Here is a 15,987-nt window from a genome sequence, read left to right as displayed (position 1 = left end):
CGTGCAGGCTCAGCGGCCATGGCTCACGGGCCCAGCCGCTCCGCGGCACATGGAATCTTCCCTGACCGGGGCACGAACCCGTGTCCCCTGCATCGGCAGGCGGACTCTCAACCACTGCGCCACCAGGGAAGCCCGTTGGCACCGTTTTTATGTAAACAGTGCAGTTTATCTAAGAACGTGTGTTTTTATTTTAGAGCACTTGTAAGTTGGATAAGATAAAGAAGATAGAATTTTTTTTCCCTGTGGTTGTTTGTATAAGTAAATAAAATAATTTTTAAAGGTATTTTAAAATACCGTAGAGCAATCAGATTTATTCAATTAGAATTCAGAATAAATGTGAAGGTAGCTAAAATTTCTTTTGGTAATTCCTTACCAAAAGAAGCAGCTGAATCCAAATGCTGCTTTTATAAAACGTTTGCCTCCATGTCATTAAAGTCCCCACGTCCTGTGTCTTTGGAGGATTTAGTGAAAAGGTTCATTTACGGAGTACAGTATCTGTCCATTATCCAGTATGTCCCTGTCTAGTTCAAACGTGGATCACTGAAAGACTGTTCTTCTTTGCAGATTAAAGAGTTTACCAGTAAACCGTTTAACAGTGTCAGTGAACCCAGAGGTAAGTGGACCAGGATCCCAGCGCTGGAGGCAAGACGGGCCTCCCTAACCGTATGCTGGACTTCAGAAGAATGTTGGGCCGCGATGGTTCATGAGTGCTAAGATGTGCTAAGTTGTGCTAACCACAACCCACAGAGTTGAAGAATTTTAAATACCTAAACTGTCATAGAATGGTCTCGTATCCTTTTTATCAGAATATCGTTATGCACATAATACATGCTTAGTAACTGTACCTCTGGATGGATATGCAATAAGATGCCTTATGATTAAAAGTACAGAGTCTGGGGGCAGACCGGGTTCAACTCCCATCTCTGGCACTATGTAGCTTTGTGAGCCTCTGCCCCGCTTTCCTCAGCTCTAAAGCTGGATTATTAGTAGTAATTACATCATAGGCTTGTTACAAGGATGAAATGGGAGAACATGTATAAAGAGCACCTGTTAAACACTCATGAGTGTTGGCTATCGTTATTAATATTAAACTCTTAATTATCCTAAAGTGCTGTAGAGGCTTGCTGCATGATTCTGCATTGTGGTAGGCTGGGGTTAAGGGTTTGTTCTAAGTATAGTGGGGGGATATACAACCTACTGATGGTAGCAGTGATAGCCATCCACCTCCGTATCATTCAAGGACTAGTCTAGAAGCGGGGCTGGGAGCCAGAAGTGCAGGGTCTCCCAGTACAGCGTAAAGCTTGCCTTTTGCCTGGTTTTCTTCCGAGTGATCCCAGTCTTGGTTCCTGTACATCTCAGGTTATTAAGGCATCTTTGTTTACTTGAGGGATGCCAACTGGGGATTGATAATGGGTGTCATGAGCTGGGTTTCCTCCCTGTTTCTGGGGGCCATGGGAGATACGGGCATATCTCGGAAATATTGCAGGTTCAGTTCCAGACCACTGCAATAAAGCCAATAATCACAATAAAGTGAGTCACACAAATTTTTTTGGTTTCCCAGTGCATAATAAAAGTGATGTTTATACTATACTGTAGTCTATTAAGTGTACAATAGCATTATGTCTAAAAAAATACACATACCTTAATTTTAAAATACTGTATTGCTCAAAATGCTAACCATCACCTGACAACGCAGGGTTGCCACAAACCTTCAATTGGTAAAAAATGCAGCATCTTCGAAATACAATAAAGTGCAATAAAATGAGGTATGCCTGTACATTGACCTACACACTTGTTTCCCTCATTTTGAGATAAAGGTTTGGGAAGGGTGGTGGTTCCCTATAACTTCTCTTGGAATAGTAAGAGTTCAGGTAGTGAGGAATAACTGTATTATTACTTAGACAGCATATACATTTGAAAAATAATTTTAGAAAAAAGTTAGCTTTAAAAGATGTATGTTAAACATCTTTTTTGGGTGAGTCGCTTTATGTTGGTAAATTTCATTGTTTTTTGGTGGGGGGAAATACTAGGATATGCACTAGCAAAATATAACCTATAGTTTGTGGGTTTTGTTATTAATTTACTTTTTTTTTGTTATTTCAGGGAATCCTTTAACCTGGCAAACTTTTGAATCTAAACCAACTACCCCAACTGTACCTAGTAAGTTTCTATAATAGGCTCAGGGTTCTAAAGATTTTTTAAAGTGCTAAACCCATACCTAACTTGTACTTACTATTTTTAGAGACATTTCTTTGAACTTCAGTGTGTTTGGAGATTATATAATGATCTATTTTGGTTCCCAGATTTGACCTAGTTCTAAAACCCAGTATTGTAAATAACCGTGTGATTTTGTGGTGATTTGGGTTAGCCATACCTATTACCTTACTATTACCTTATTACCTTACCTGTTACCTTATTCGCCTAATAAAGGAACAACTAAAAGTTCTTCGGCATCGCTGCAGTTTGTACTCTTGGATTTCCCAAGGTCATACACTGTGACCACATGACTGTGTGTGGTGGCCGCCACATTTTGGCATCACTGAGACCCAGTGCTGCAGGGTTTGACGCGATGGTTCCACCAGTCACTCACTTGAAGTCAGCTCAGCACAGCTGTCTTCCGGAGCTGTCAGGATTAGGCCAGAATCCAAAAAGACATAATCTGTACAGTTCAAAATGGACAGATTGTTTTCTTAATAATAAATAGTTGAAATATTTTTGTTTCCATTCAAGAAAGCATGTGTACAGGATCTGAATAATGGAGGAGAGGGCCTGCACCAAGGCCGGGCACTGAACAACCATTCATATGGGCCCAGGACTTGTGATGATGAAAGGACATCGATGAGCATGTTTGGGAATTTGGCACAATTGACTGGAAAGGGCTAATTGTTTTAACTGCTCAGCTGCTTCTTGAGGCCTCTTGATGTTGCTTCTGGAAGCTGAAGAGGTTGAGAGGTGCTCAGGAAGAGAGGGTAGTTTAAGTGCCAGGAGTAGAGCTGAGGGGAGAACAGAAGCATTTCAGAGAAGTATGGAAATTTAAAAGACACTCAATTATTATTGTTTATATTTTAATTATACTTAGCACAATATTGGAACAATAATGTGTTCCAATAAAACTTTATTTACAAAAACAGGTAGGGGCTGGTATGTCCCACAGGCTGTAGTTTACCAAACCTGGATCTAGATTAGCAAGTTGTAAATGGGCTTGAAGGCCATATTTCCAGAATTGTTAGCAGTTTACCCATAGTTAGGAGTTGAACACTTTCACACTAGCCATTGTAAAGACAAAATTGTATGCCTATAGGGTAGCTGAAGTTTGTGGCCAGTATTTTTTTAGAATAGGATTAGAATTAAAGATCTATTCTAATAAGCTAGAGAAAGAGTCAGTAAACTATAAATAAATAGTTGAGAGAGGAACCTCTGATAGGAATTGTCAAATATTGGAAGAGAGGCTGTAGAATCTAATTTTCTGAGACATTTTGAAGTACATGGTGTTCAGTCTTACTTGAATCAGGTATACTTCTCTCTGAAGGCTGTGGCTGAATCAATGCCTTCATGGTGTCTCCCAGCCCAGTGATTGGGGTAGTTTTTTTAATTGGTTTATTGTACATGAATATTCATAGCAGCATTATTCATAATGGCTAAAAAGTGGAAACAACCCAAATGTCCATCAACTAATGAAAAGATAAATAAAACGTTATCTGTCCATACAATGGAACATTATTTGGCCATAAAAATACATGCTGATGCTGACACATGCTACAACATGGATGAACCTTGAAAACATGATGCTAAGTTAAAGAAGCCGATTACAGAGGACCATGTATTTAATTGTATGATTCCATTTATACGAAAGGACCAGAATAGGCAAATCCATAGAGACAGAAAGTAGATCAGTGGTTGCCAGCGGCTGGAGGGAGGGAGAGATGGGGCTAATAGATACGGGTATTTTGGGGAGGTGTACATGTGGTGAGAATGTTCAAGAATTAGATAGTGGTTACGGTTGTACAACTCTGTGACTATTTTTTTTAATTTAATTGAAGTATAGTTGACTTACAATGTTGTGTTTAATTTCTGCTGTACAGCAAAGTTACTCAGTTATACATAAATATTCTTCTACATATTCTTTTCCATTATGGATTATCACAGGGTATTGGGTATAGTTAGTTCCCTGTGCTATACAGTACGACCTTGTTGTTTATCCATCCTATATATAATAGTTTGCCTCTTCGACTATGTTAAAACCCACTGAATTGTATATTTTAAGAGGGTGAATTATATTTCAATAGCCTGTTATTTAGAAATTGGTTTAGGTTAGTCGGTAATATCTTTGTCTTTTGTCCCTCATCGTCTGTATATATCTTGACTAATTTGACGAATATTTGGTTATCATCATGTTCAGGTGCTGATGCTATAATTACAGAACACTGTGAGCTTTTTCTTTTTATGCTTTTTCAGTGAATGCCCCAGCCCCACAGACTTTGGATGCTAAGTCAAGTCTAACAATGGCACATGGTAAGTTTCAGCAAAGCCTCAGCGTTTTATGTACTGTTTCCACCCTGAGTTAGGTAACTTATTAACTGAAAGTGCTTCTGTGTGGGGTAATTATGCAAACAAAACATTTTGGTGAATGCAAAACATTTAATAAAACTGCAGTCTTCCTATGTAATGTGACTGTGAACTGATCATACCCACCAGTCGTAAAGTATAAAATGTATCTATTGCTGGGCTCACAGGTACAGATTTTAACTCTGGGTAGTACTTGGATCATTTATGATATTTGGGGGAAAGTAATAGGTATTGGGTAAGAGGATGGCTTTCTACTAGACCAGCCAACCAGCACATGCCACAGGGCATATGTGACTGTTTTTATAACTTTCAATGTGGCAGCAAGTCACCTTTTTTAAACAAACAGTTTCAGTGATTGGTTGGAAAAAAGCTAGAAAAGACATGTGATGGAAACCAAAAGAAAAAAGCAGGAACCACTGGATGAAACTGCTGCCAGGATCCAGTTCTTGGACCAGGCCACAGACTGATAATTGTTATTAACATGATCCAGTAGACAGGGTGAATATTTATAGACATGTTTTATTTTTATACAGCTAAGGTGCTAACAGTTTTTATAGTATCTTTTTAATATGTTGTTTTCCTAAGGTCTGCTGTATATTAAATGAATTAAGATGGGAGGGGGACCACCTTTTTCCTGTCTGACCTACAAATGCTTCTGGAATCGAATGATTACTTCATTCCACTTTTCTTTTTAGCCTGTTAGTTAGGACTTAAATCCATGGTCAGTCGAGTTGGACTTTTTTGTCTTCATAAATATTTTGGTCCATATATCATGGCCTTTTGTAATTATCCTTTTTACTCACTGACTGACTCATGAAGTGTTTATTGCCCCTTATTTTTTTCCTAAGATCATTTCAGGTGGATCGGTTCCCTTTGGCATGTGTTTTTACTACGTAATGCATAAATTCTTCACATATCGGATGTTATTATTTACAAGTGTTTAGAACATGCGGGGTTTTTTCCTTTGAACCAGTAACAGAGATAAAATGTATGTTTGACCTATAGAAACTTTCTTTAATATTGAATATATGAGAAAATTATCTCTGGCAATTATTCTCTATTCATTTTATTTATGTCAGGTCTAAAGTCTCTCTGTTGCGTCCTTTTATTTTTTTTTTTTTTGTGGTACGCGGGCCTCTCACTGCTGTGGCCCCTCCCGTTGCGGAGCACAGGCTCCGGACGCGCAGGCTCAGCGGCCATGGCTCACGGGCCCAGCCGCTCCGCGGCATGTGGGATCCTCCCGGACCGGGGCACGAACCCGTGTCCCCTGCATCGGCAGGCGGACTCTCAACCACTGCGCTACCAGGGAAGCCCCCGTCCTTTTTTAAGGTTGATTTTTTTTCACTCTTTTTTAGATTCTGTTCCCGTATAGGTCCATTACAGAGTATTGAACAGAGTTCCCTGTGCTGTTCGGTAGTAGGGGTGATTTTTATAAGGCATTGCTGGCTACTTCTTTTTTGTACCTCAACACGTGTTTTAGTTTCTTTTGTTTCCCACCTCGTTCTTGTTAGCCTCCAATCTGGCATTACGTGAGGGCCATATTTTCTTCGTTTTATATTTTTGGTACCCGATAAAGGACGCATACAGTAGGCATGTAATGCTCTCTGGGGCTGGTTCCAGGGTCCTGACACATCTGTCAGTCCTAGAGCACTGTGTTCTGTGTGGACCCTGGCCTGAATCAGCCATGCCCCCTTGCTGGCATCTGTTGGGATTGAAATGCTCGTTTTAAATGCCAGCCAGACCTGGCACGAGGCCCGCAGCCCTTGGACTGGGATCAAAGCTGATTTGTGAGCGTCTCAGTGGGCAGGGGCAGAGGAGGAGGCTTGGTGGCGGCCACCGCCTGGCCACCCCCAGCTGTGGCAGCTTCCCCAGGTGCTGGGGGGCAGGGGCACAGGGAGGGTTGGTCACGTATCGCACAGCATTAATTAGCCCAACTTCCTCTCTGCCTTTCCTTTCGTTCTATCTCAAAGCTTGATGAGGTCCTTTACCATGAAAAAAATCTCATGATTACTCACCGGCTGAGGTTGGGTTCCCCGAGACGCAGACTCTGGGCTGGAGGCTCGCGGGTGCTATTTGGGTAGTGCTCTCAGACAATACCTGTGAGAGAAGCAGGGTTGGGGCGTTAAAGGGATGTTGATCCCAGATGCAGCTGCAGCAGAGGCCTCAGCAGGTCTGACCAGGAGCTTTAGAGCTGGGATGGGCGCTTAGGAATTTTCCTGGATTGTGGCCGTCAGTTATAAGACATGGGTTGCCCCAGGGAGGGGGCACACTCCTTTCAGCTGAGACAAAGCAAAAAGTAGGAGCAGAGGTGGCAGGAAAGCACTGGATGTGAGTTATTGGTGCAGACGAATTGTTTGGCTGAGCATAGAGTATGCAAAAGAGATTTGAGGGACAGGCTGGTTCAGGTTGTTCACGGCAACCACTGAGTGCTGGGCTGAAGCTGTTTGGGTCGTCCTTGTGGCATTTTGTAGCTGCTGAATGTTCTGAGGCTGAGCATGGCAGGATTGGAGAGCTGGGCTGCAGGAAGCTTAGCCTGACCGATGCTTTCAAAGAACCTGAGCTGGGAGATCACTTGGGTATGTTAGAAATAGTCTAAGAGATTCCTCACCTAGGAATCGGGTTGTGGTGATGAAACAGAAGGAAGTGGACTTAACAGCTGTTCCGTGGGATTGGTGGAAAGGCTGTGCAAGTGACTGGGGGCCGAAGGTGAGAGAAGGCTCAGAACATGATGAGCTCAGATACTGGGTGGACGGTGGTGTCATTCAGAAAATTCCGGAAGACAAACCCAGAAGCACCAGTAGGGAAGCACTGGGGCTTCGTGGCCAAGAGCCTGGAGTTTGGAAGCAGACAGTCTGGTTTCACGGTTGACTCATGAAACTGTAGGGGCCTAGGTTTCCTTACCTGCCAAATGGGGAGAAGAGTCTTGGCTACTTCAGTGGGCTGCAATACGCACAGAATGAAGCAAGGCCTTTGGATCAAAAGCCACTGAGCAAGCACTGGCTAACCGTTACCTTCTAGGGTAGGGGTGATGAAGTCCAGCAGAGTCAGCCAGTGGAGAGAGCGCTTGGTGAAGGTCTGGGAGGTTTTCTTCTGGAGGTAATGGTGGGAGACCGACATAAGGATTTCTGGAGGCCTTTGGCAAGTTCGGAGGGGAAACTCAAGCCTCCAAGAGTTTCAGCTCTCACCCTGGAGATCTCAGCTCAGGGCAGGAACTGGAGGCTGGACCTGTGGCTTATAAAGCATGAGAATAGCAGGCCTTCCCTCCCAATTTGGGACATCATTCTGCTTCGGGAGCTGGGGTCTGGTCAACCTCACTTCCTCAGCCTCTGTTATTATAGGAGCCCAGGTTCGGGAATCTGCCCCTCCTCCGCCCTCTGCATCGCTGCAGGAAATGTCAGATTTTGACAATTAATCCTGACTCAAGAGAGAGAAGTCATAGGATTATCCCTGTAATATAATGATAATAAAATGCATATGATGATTTTGTAAAATTTTATAAAACTTTTCTCATAACTCTATTCTTGTCATTTTCATAAAGTACAATAAAATATAAACCATGTGAATTAAAAAAATGAGATTAGCTTAATCCTCCTAAAACCTGTTTTCAGCAGTTCAAACTAGTAGAATAGTCTGTTTGTATAACTTTATTTTTTAAATTTTTAAATTTTTTATTGAGGTATAGTTGACATATTACATATTAATTTCAGGTGTACAATATAATGATTTGACATTTGTATATGTTGCAGAATGATCACCACAATAAGTCTAGTTAGCATCCCTTGCCACACATAGGTACACATTTTTTTTTCTTTATTTGTATAACTTTAAAATCTTGATGCTGAATAACAAATATAAAAGCACCTTTTTGATGTTCAACAGTTGTGTTACATGGATGGAATTACATGCTCCTTTGCGGGGCCATATTTACATTTCAAAATTAAAGTGGACTCCTATTTACTAATAGGCTGTGTTCCGAAAGTTCATATGAAAGTAGTTTAAAATGCATTTCTCCCATACAGTCAATGTCAGATATGTTGAGTAGATTACTGAACAAGCTGTAAGAGCCTATTTTTAAACACCTAAATATAATACGTATTTATTTGTAAATTCCTATTATATGTATATGTGTGTGTATGTGTATGTTTGTATATGCCTAAAATAGAGTATCAGAAACACCCTTTAGTAAATTAAAAGCCAGACCTTCAAAGTAGGAGGTAGTAAATCCGAGGTAATGCGTGCAAAGCTCTTAGATCTGTGCCTGGCAGCCCAGTGAGCACTCAGGAATTGTTGCTATTATTACCCTCCCCACTCGCCCACCCTGGGGTCTGGTGGCAGGATGAAATGACCCCCATTTTGTGGGAGCAGGTGGAGAGCTCTCTGGGCAGGTGCCCCATATCAGTCTCCAGGCTGAAGATGAGGGGCCCAGGCACCTCCTAAGTCAGCCTTTTGGTTGCATTTCATTCTGTGCCTAATGCCTGACTGCTGTGGTTAGTTAGACCTTCAGCCAAAACCTGACCTTCTCCATGAAGGAGCTTTCCCTCTGTTGATCGGATGGGGTTTGCTTTATCCGTGCTGCCTGCGGGTTTCCTTGTGTGGGCACAGTGACATATCCCTGGGAAGTCACCCAGAGGCCTCATCTCCGCCGGCCACTGTTCTGGGGTGGGATTGGGAAAAGCCCATCTTTGTTTCTCATGTCCTCAGCTTCACCCTGGTGACTCTCTGGGAGCAGAACTGGGACTTGAAACGTGGTTTAGGGGACACGAAGGTGGATAAGAATGGGTCTCAGTCCTGCTGCTTACCCCAGGATACCTCTCCTTGCCCTTTTACCATTCTGGTCCTTCCACTTGAAGACCCTGGGGCTGGCAAGAAGTGGGAATCCAGGGCCCTGGGAATTTTTTATGTTTTTATCTTTGGAAATTGAATATTTTCAATAATTTTCTATCTAGCCACCTGGTCAAGATACAAGGAAAATATTTTTAGGGATAAGTGAAGAAGATCTTTTGCAGTTGTGTTCTTGTGCCTTAAAAAAATCATGTCTGGCACTAAGTTGATGAGCAATAAATATTATTTAAAATGTAATTTCCTGAGAGTGGAGTTAACGGAAAATACGTAGCAAGGGAAGATACTATGGAAAAGCGATCAGCTTTAACTGGCTGCCTTAATATTTTTTTCCCAGTAAATTCGTGCTATTTTAGGCATGGTTAAAATACTGTGGAACGATATCTTTCAAAATTGTTTGAAAGGAACTGATTTTACTTTGCTGTCGTCCTATTTGTACTATGCTTATTTTTCCTCATTAATAGAACAGGCATTCTCATCGCACATACTGGAACCAATAGAAGAACTTTCAGAGGAAGAAAAAGGTAACAAAGAGCTTGATCAGGGTTTATATCTGCATCAATCACATTTAGATGCTAAAACCCAAGCCTTGGAAGTATGATTCAGTGGTTTTTATCATAGTGTATCAAAATTAGGGAAGACATTTAGGTTTGGATTACATTTTCAATCTACATGTAGTATTCTGTCATCCTATTCCCCTAATGTGCTGTTATATTTTTCCCCCGCTTTACTGTTTCTTAGCATATGAATGAGAAATTTCCTGTGTCAGTGAACTTGAAAAAAATTTTTAAGCCTTTATGTCAATGCAGAGATTTTTGATCAGATGACAAGCCGACACAGTTGTGTGCCAGATTATACAAAAATATTCGTATCACAGTAGTTATTTCTCATGCCCTGAATCTATGAAATAAATAGGTGAAGTGCCCATTTCAAAGATTGTTTTTTTTTTTTTTTTTTTTTTGTGGTATGCGGGCCTTCCTCTGGTGTGGCCTCTCCCGTTGCGGAGCACAGGCTCCGGACGCGCAGGCCCAGCGGCCACGGCTCCGGGCCTTCCTCTGTTGTGGCCTCTCCCGTTGCGGAGCACAGGCTCCGGACGCACAGGCTCAGCGGCCATGGCTCACGGGCCCAGCCGCTCCGTGGCATGTGGGATCTTCCCATACCGGGGCGCGAACCCGGTTCCCCTGCATCGGCAGGCGGATGCGCAACCACTGCGCCACCAGGGAAGCCCCCAAAGATTGTTTTTAATAGAAAGGAAGGCATAATGTCTAAGCTCTGAATGTGGAATATTTACATGCAGAATATCTTAATGGCAGAATTTGGGAGCTGTTACAGGTTTGGGGAAATAATTAAAATTATTACTGCTTCTTCATTTTATTTGGTAGTAATAATAAAACTTATTTTCTATCAACTAATCTTTGAAGCTTATGAATATTTATTTACATTATTAAGAATATTTTCTAATGCTAGATTTATCCTAAAACAATTATGTTTGAATCAGTTTATCATAATTTTCTCCTTCGTAATAATAATGCTTTACCATATTTCACTTCTTTAGGAGAAAGCAAATTGTTAATATTTACATGGGCTCTGGTTTTGTCATTTTTGTTAGGAAGAGAAGTAAAATTATATGTTCTAATATGTAAATTCTTGATATTTGTTATAACTTCTTATGTGTTCTCTAGACTTTTTCCAGTTTGTTTGTTTGTTTGTACAAGGCTACAAATTGAGAAGGGACTACATCAGGCATGTCTGTAACATCTACATGATGTGTATTTTCATTTTACTTGCATGTAACATGCTTTCTCTCTCCTACATAAGTATCATTTATTGATGTCTGGAACACAAAATCCCTTATTCTCAGAAGAATCTATGAAATGTGTCAGGAGGTTCATAGATAGGGTCCAAAATTTTGAAACTGGAATCACAAGTCATATAGTTCACACTCATTTAAAAATGAGTCAGCTGGTTTCCAAGAGGAATCCTGATTTTCCATCATCCCCATTTCAGTTCCAGGTTTCACCCACTGCATATTCTGCCTGTTGTGTCTCTTTTAGAATTCTACCTAGACCATGTAAGCCATGAGTTAGGGATCGTTGACAGCAAACACCATCATCGGCTGTTGCCACATTTAGGGAGCTGAGTTGGGAAAGAAAATAATCTTTGCCACACTCCACATGTTCAGACACAGCTCTGGTGAGGGATTGAGAAAGTGCTGAGGATCGCTGAGAACAGCCAAGTCCCAGCGCACTGTCACAGAAATCAGTGACCGCATCTTTCTAGTGCCTCCGTGGAGCCAGCATGCTGGCAGCAGATTAACTGCCATCAATAAATTCCTCAGCTTGTACTAACATTTGCAGACAAATGCCTGTGCAGATAAATCTTAGCAATGGTTTGCAAAAACAGTACAACTTTTTACCAAGAAGTAACTCATATGAGGCTGTTTCTTCATCCTTACTTTCTTTTTTTCTTTTTTTTTTTTTACTTTAATAGTTCAGTATTTATTTTTTTAACATCTTTATTGGAGTATAATTGCTTCACAATGGTGTGTTAGTTTCTGCTTTACAACAAAGTGAATCAGTTATACATATACATATGTTCCCATATCTCCTCCCTCTTGCTTTTTTTTCTTAGATTCCATATATATGTGTTAGCATATGGTATTTGTTTTTCTCCTTCTGACTTACTTCACTCTGTATGACAGACTCCAGGTCCATCCACCTCACTACAAATAACTCAGTTTCGTTTCTCTTTATGGCTGAGTAATATTCCATCGTGTGTATGTGCCACATCTTCTTTATTCATTCATCTGCCGATGGACACTTAGGTTGCTTCCATGTCCTGGCTATTGTAAATAGAGCTGCAATGAACATTTTGGTACATGACTCTTTCTGAATTATGGTTTTCTCAGGGTATATGCCCAGTAGTGGGATTGCTGGGTCGTATGTTCGTTCTATTTTTAGTTTCTTAAGGAACCTCCATACTGTTCTCCAGAGTGGCTGTATCAATTTACATTCCCACCAACAGTGCAAGAGGGTTCCCTTTTCTCCACACCCTCCATCCTTACTTTCTGACAGTTGTGTCGAGGCAGACTTGATCTTGCTGTTCTGTAGGATATTAGAATGTCACGGCCAGGAGGGATCTTAGGGGCTATTTTATTTTTCAGAAACTTGAAATACGAGGGGATTAGGAACTTGCTCCAGGTCGTCAAGTTTAATTAGTGACAGTGCTGGAACTAAAGTCCAGGTTTTCTGTTTTCTATAGTTTAATGCAAAGAACAAAGAGATGGAGGAAGGCAAACCGGTCCAGCCTTTGCAGGACTGGCTGGGTGGCCTTTGGGGAAGTCTCTTTACCTCTGGTTTTAGAGTCCTCGTCTGATTAACGAGGAGATTGAGTACTAGATGATCAAGCCCCCTCCAACTCAGAAATTCTGTTGTGTTTTGCTTCATTTTGCTTTTTGTGCGTTTGTTTGTTTTGTTTTTTTACTACTTGCTTTGCGCTACAATTATTTGCTTACCATAAATGGTGTGTTGTAAATCTGATGTAACTGATCACACGTGTGCGTTAGTCCGGCCATCTGCTTGGGCATGCTTTAAAATTTTTAATTAGAGGAAATGCTGATCTCTAGAATATTTTGTCTTGTTGATCTTGGTGAGCAATACGTGCTTTATTTAAAATCTTCAGCTCTGATTGTCTTTCAAGTAATTCATTTCACCTTTACATAAAAACTTTATTATGATTTTTTCCTATCCACTCTACCTTCTTTCTCTCGCTTCTGTCGGCCAGCCCCAGCCTTGTAAGAGTTCTTTCTATCAAGGGTTTTCTAATTATTCACAAATGGCTTTCCAAAGCGAGCACAAACATGTAAAGGGAATTTGAGGACAGAGGGAAATGTTTAATCTGCCGTCATTTGGGGGAACTTGGACATCAAAATGAACTTGTCTTTGGGGGTTGAGGGTGAACCCAGACCAGCCAGCAGATGAATTCAGTTACTGCCATCAAAGGCCTTGCAACTCTTCTAGACTGGCCAATCCATCTGGGCAGCACTTGACCCCTGCATGTGGCCCCATGTCCCAGAGCCCCTCTTCACACTGTGCTTCTGTGTCATTCCTTGTATCTGAGATGCTGGCCAAAGAATTTTCTTTGCCTAATTGGGGCGGGAGGCGCATCTATTTCAATGGTAGCTCCATGACTTCCAGGTTCTCTCCTGGTACGTCCTTTTACTTTTAGCCCCAGACAGTTGCAGACTTGATGGCCAAACCAGCAGCCAAAGGCCAGTGACAGCTGTGGCTGCAGCTAAGCCCTCTAGATTCTGGTGGATTCAGTTCCTAGGACAGAAGTGGTTTTTTTTGCGTGTGTGGTTTCAGAATAGTGGGAAAACATTGGTGGGAAAACAACAGCATGAATGCTGACAATATAAAGTTTAAGATTACTTCTGATTTTTATTCATATAGAATCACATAAAATTTCATAATTTTGATTTAGCAAGCCACCGAAGCAAAGTATAGAAAAGCATCATCATGCAGGATTTTCCCTCCTATTTAATGTACAGATAGTAATTTGACCAATTTTGCCTTCAGCAAAACTGTTCATTAATGAACAGAAATATTCTTTACTACTGGACTTGACTAGTATTTAGAAAACATCTTAACCAAAAGGCATATTTTCAAGATCTTCTGCAACTCCACATGCCATCAGAACCTAAAAATTCCATCTGCTGAAGTGGATAAGACCACGGAACCATGGAGTATCTGTGAGGACCCGCCTGCAGCCCCAGACCTAGGCAGTGGCATTTGGTGCCCCCTTCTTTGGGTGAAATTCTTTTGTTAGGAGAATAGAGTTCCAAATGATAATAGTACCATTGTCACATTCTCCCAGATCTGCCTTTGGATGTTCACGAAGCGTCTCAACTACCCAGCACTGAGTCTGTTTCCTTGAGCCTTCAGTTTCCTTTGACATAAGGACTCAGTTCTTCAAGGTCGTTGTAATCATGCCCCTTTCTCCGAACCCTCTTAAACTAGACATTTTTTGGTAGGGAATAAAAGGAATATGGAAGGAAACATTAGGAGAATCTGGCCTGTTATTTTCCTTTGTTTTTAATTATAGGTTGTTTTAAGCAAAATATACTTTTCCTAAGACTTTTTTAAATTTCGTTTTCATTTTGGTAAGTATTTTGAGAGGGATAATAATCTTCACATTTTGAAATTTTATGTGAACTTAACCTCCACTAAATTTATTATATAAAAACTTAATTATTTAAAAGACATAGGACTTTTTCTTCATTAAATGATACCTAAATTCTAACTGAATTTAGGAGTAATGAATTCTTGAGGAAGTAGTAAAAATAATTTTAGGATTAAACATTAAACTTCCAAATAAGTTTTTTCGATTTTGCTTCTCTAGAGACGTATTTCTCACATTATTTATCTAGCTATAATTTGATTAAGTGATCAAGAAAAAGTCTTTAAAGATACTGAAGTTTTGAAGCAGACTTAAGGTAGTTTTTTTTTTAAATAGCATTACTTGACTCTTTATTTTTATTTATTTATTTTTTTTAACATCTCTATTGGAGTATAATTGCTTTACAATGGTGTATTAGTTTCTGCTGTATAACAAAGTGAATCAGCTATACATATACATATATCCCCATAAGGTAGTTTTAAAAGCTACAGTACTTAAGCATTATATATTGTGTTGAATGACTAAACTATTCAAAGACTTTAGAACATTATAAATGCTTGCTTGCTGTTTAGAAGTTGTGTTTTGCCATTTTCTGCTTAGAGGTTTAATGTATTTGTTTAATTCCTTTTTAATACGTTATAAAAACTTATTTCAGGAAAGGAAAATGAACAGAAATTAAATAACAAGATACAATTAAGGAAAACTTTGAAGAATAATCCTTCCCTCACTAAGGAAATAAGAACAGTCTTGGAGCAGAGTTTGGTGGAGAAACTGGAAACCTTGGGGATTAGTGCAGTAAGTTCACCCACTTTGGGAATATTTGCTGTTTTGTTTTGTCTTGTTTGGCTGCACCGCGTGGCTTGTGGGATCTTAGTTCCCCGATCAGGGATCGAACCCGGGCCATGGCAGTGAAAGCGCAGAGTCCTAACCACTGGACTGCCAGGGAATTCCCTATTTTGTTTTCTAAATAAGAAAGGATCAGAGAAGAGAAGAAGGCATGTCAGTTCTGTCACATATGGAGATCGGAGGCTAATGTGACATGATTCATTAAACACTTCAGCTGGCATTCACTGGGTGCCTGGCACCTTTCAGAGAGCTTTCCAGATAGTAACTCATTTAAACATAGAAACTAATCTCTTAGGTAGGTGACAACATCACCTGTATTTTACAGAGAGGTGAAGTAACTTGCTTCAGGTCACATGTTCGTAATGAAGGAGCCAGGGTTTGCATGCAGGCAGTTGCAGGGCTGCTTACATTCTGATGTTAACTCCGAATTACTGCCTGTTGCAAAATCAGCACTTAAGCTACCCTTATTAAATGAATGGATGAATGAATTGTATTTCACGTTGTTGCCAGATTGAATCGTTCTGTACATCATGTTATATATACTCTTGGCTTTTTACA

The 15,987-nt window shown here is 40.6% G+C and overlaps 1 protein-coding gene across 3 annotated transcripts in view; it reads left to right on the top strand.

The window, feature by feature from the left end:
* The window catches only part of DZIP1 (DAZ interacting zinc finger protein 1), a 54,600-nt gene that overhangs the window by 26,874 nt on the left and 11,739 nt on the right, over positions 1–15,987 (top strand). For all 3 annotated transcript variants that reach the window (XM_055089441.1, XM_024123167.3, XM_024123166.3), the window contains exons 11-15: positions 565–613; positions 2,104–2,160; positions 4,456–4,512; positions 9,870–9,929; positions 15,239–15,378. In XM_055089441.1, the coding sequence (XP_054945416.1) occupies positions 565–613; positions 2,104–2,160; positions 4,456–4,512; positions 9,870–9,929; positions 15,239–15,378 (363 nt within the window). The remainder of the gene's footprint in view (positions 1–564; positions 614–2,103; positions 2,161–4,455; positions 4,513–9,869; positions 9,930–15,238; positions 15,379–15,987) is intronic.

Source organism: Physeter macrocephalus, chromosome 13 (genome assembly GCF_002837175.3).
Source record: "Physeter macrocephalus isolate SW-GA chromosome 13, ASM283717v5, whole genome shotgun sequence".
NCBI lineage: Eukaryota > Metazoa > Chordata > Mammalia > Artiodactyla > Physeteridae > Physeter > Physeter macrocephalus.
The sequence above is the reverse complement of the archived record's forward strand: the minus strand, read 5'-3'. Positions and strand labels throughout refer to the sequence as shown.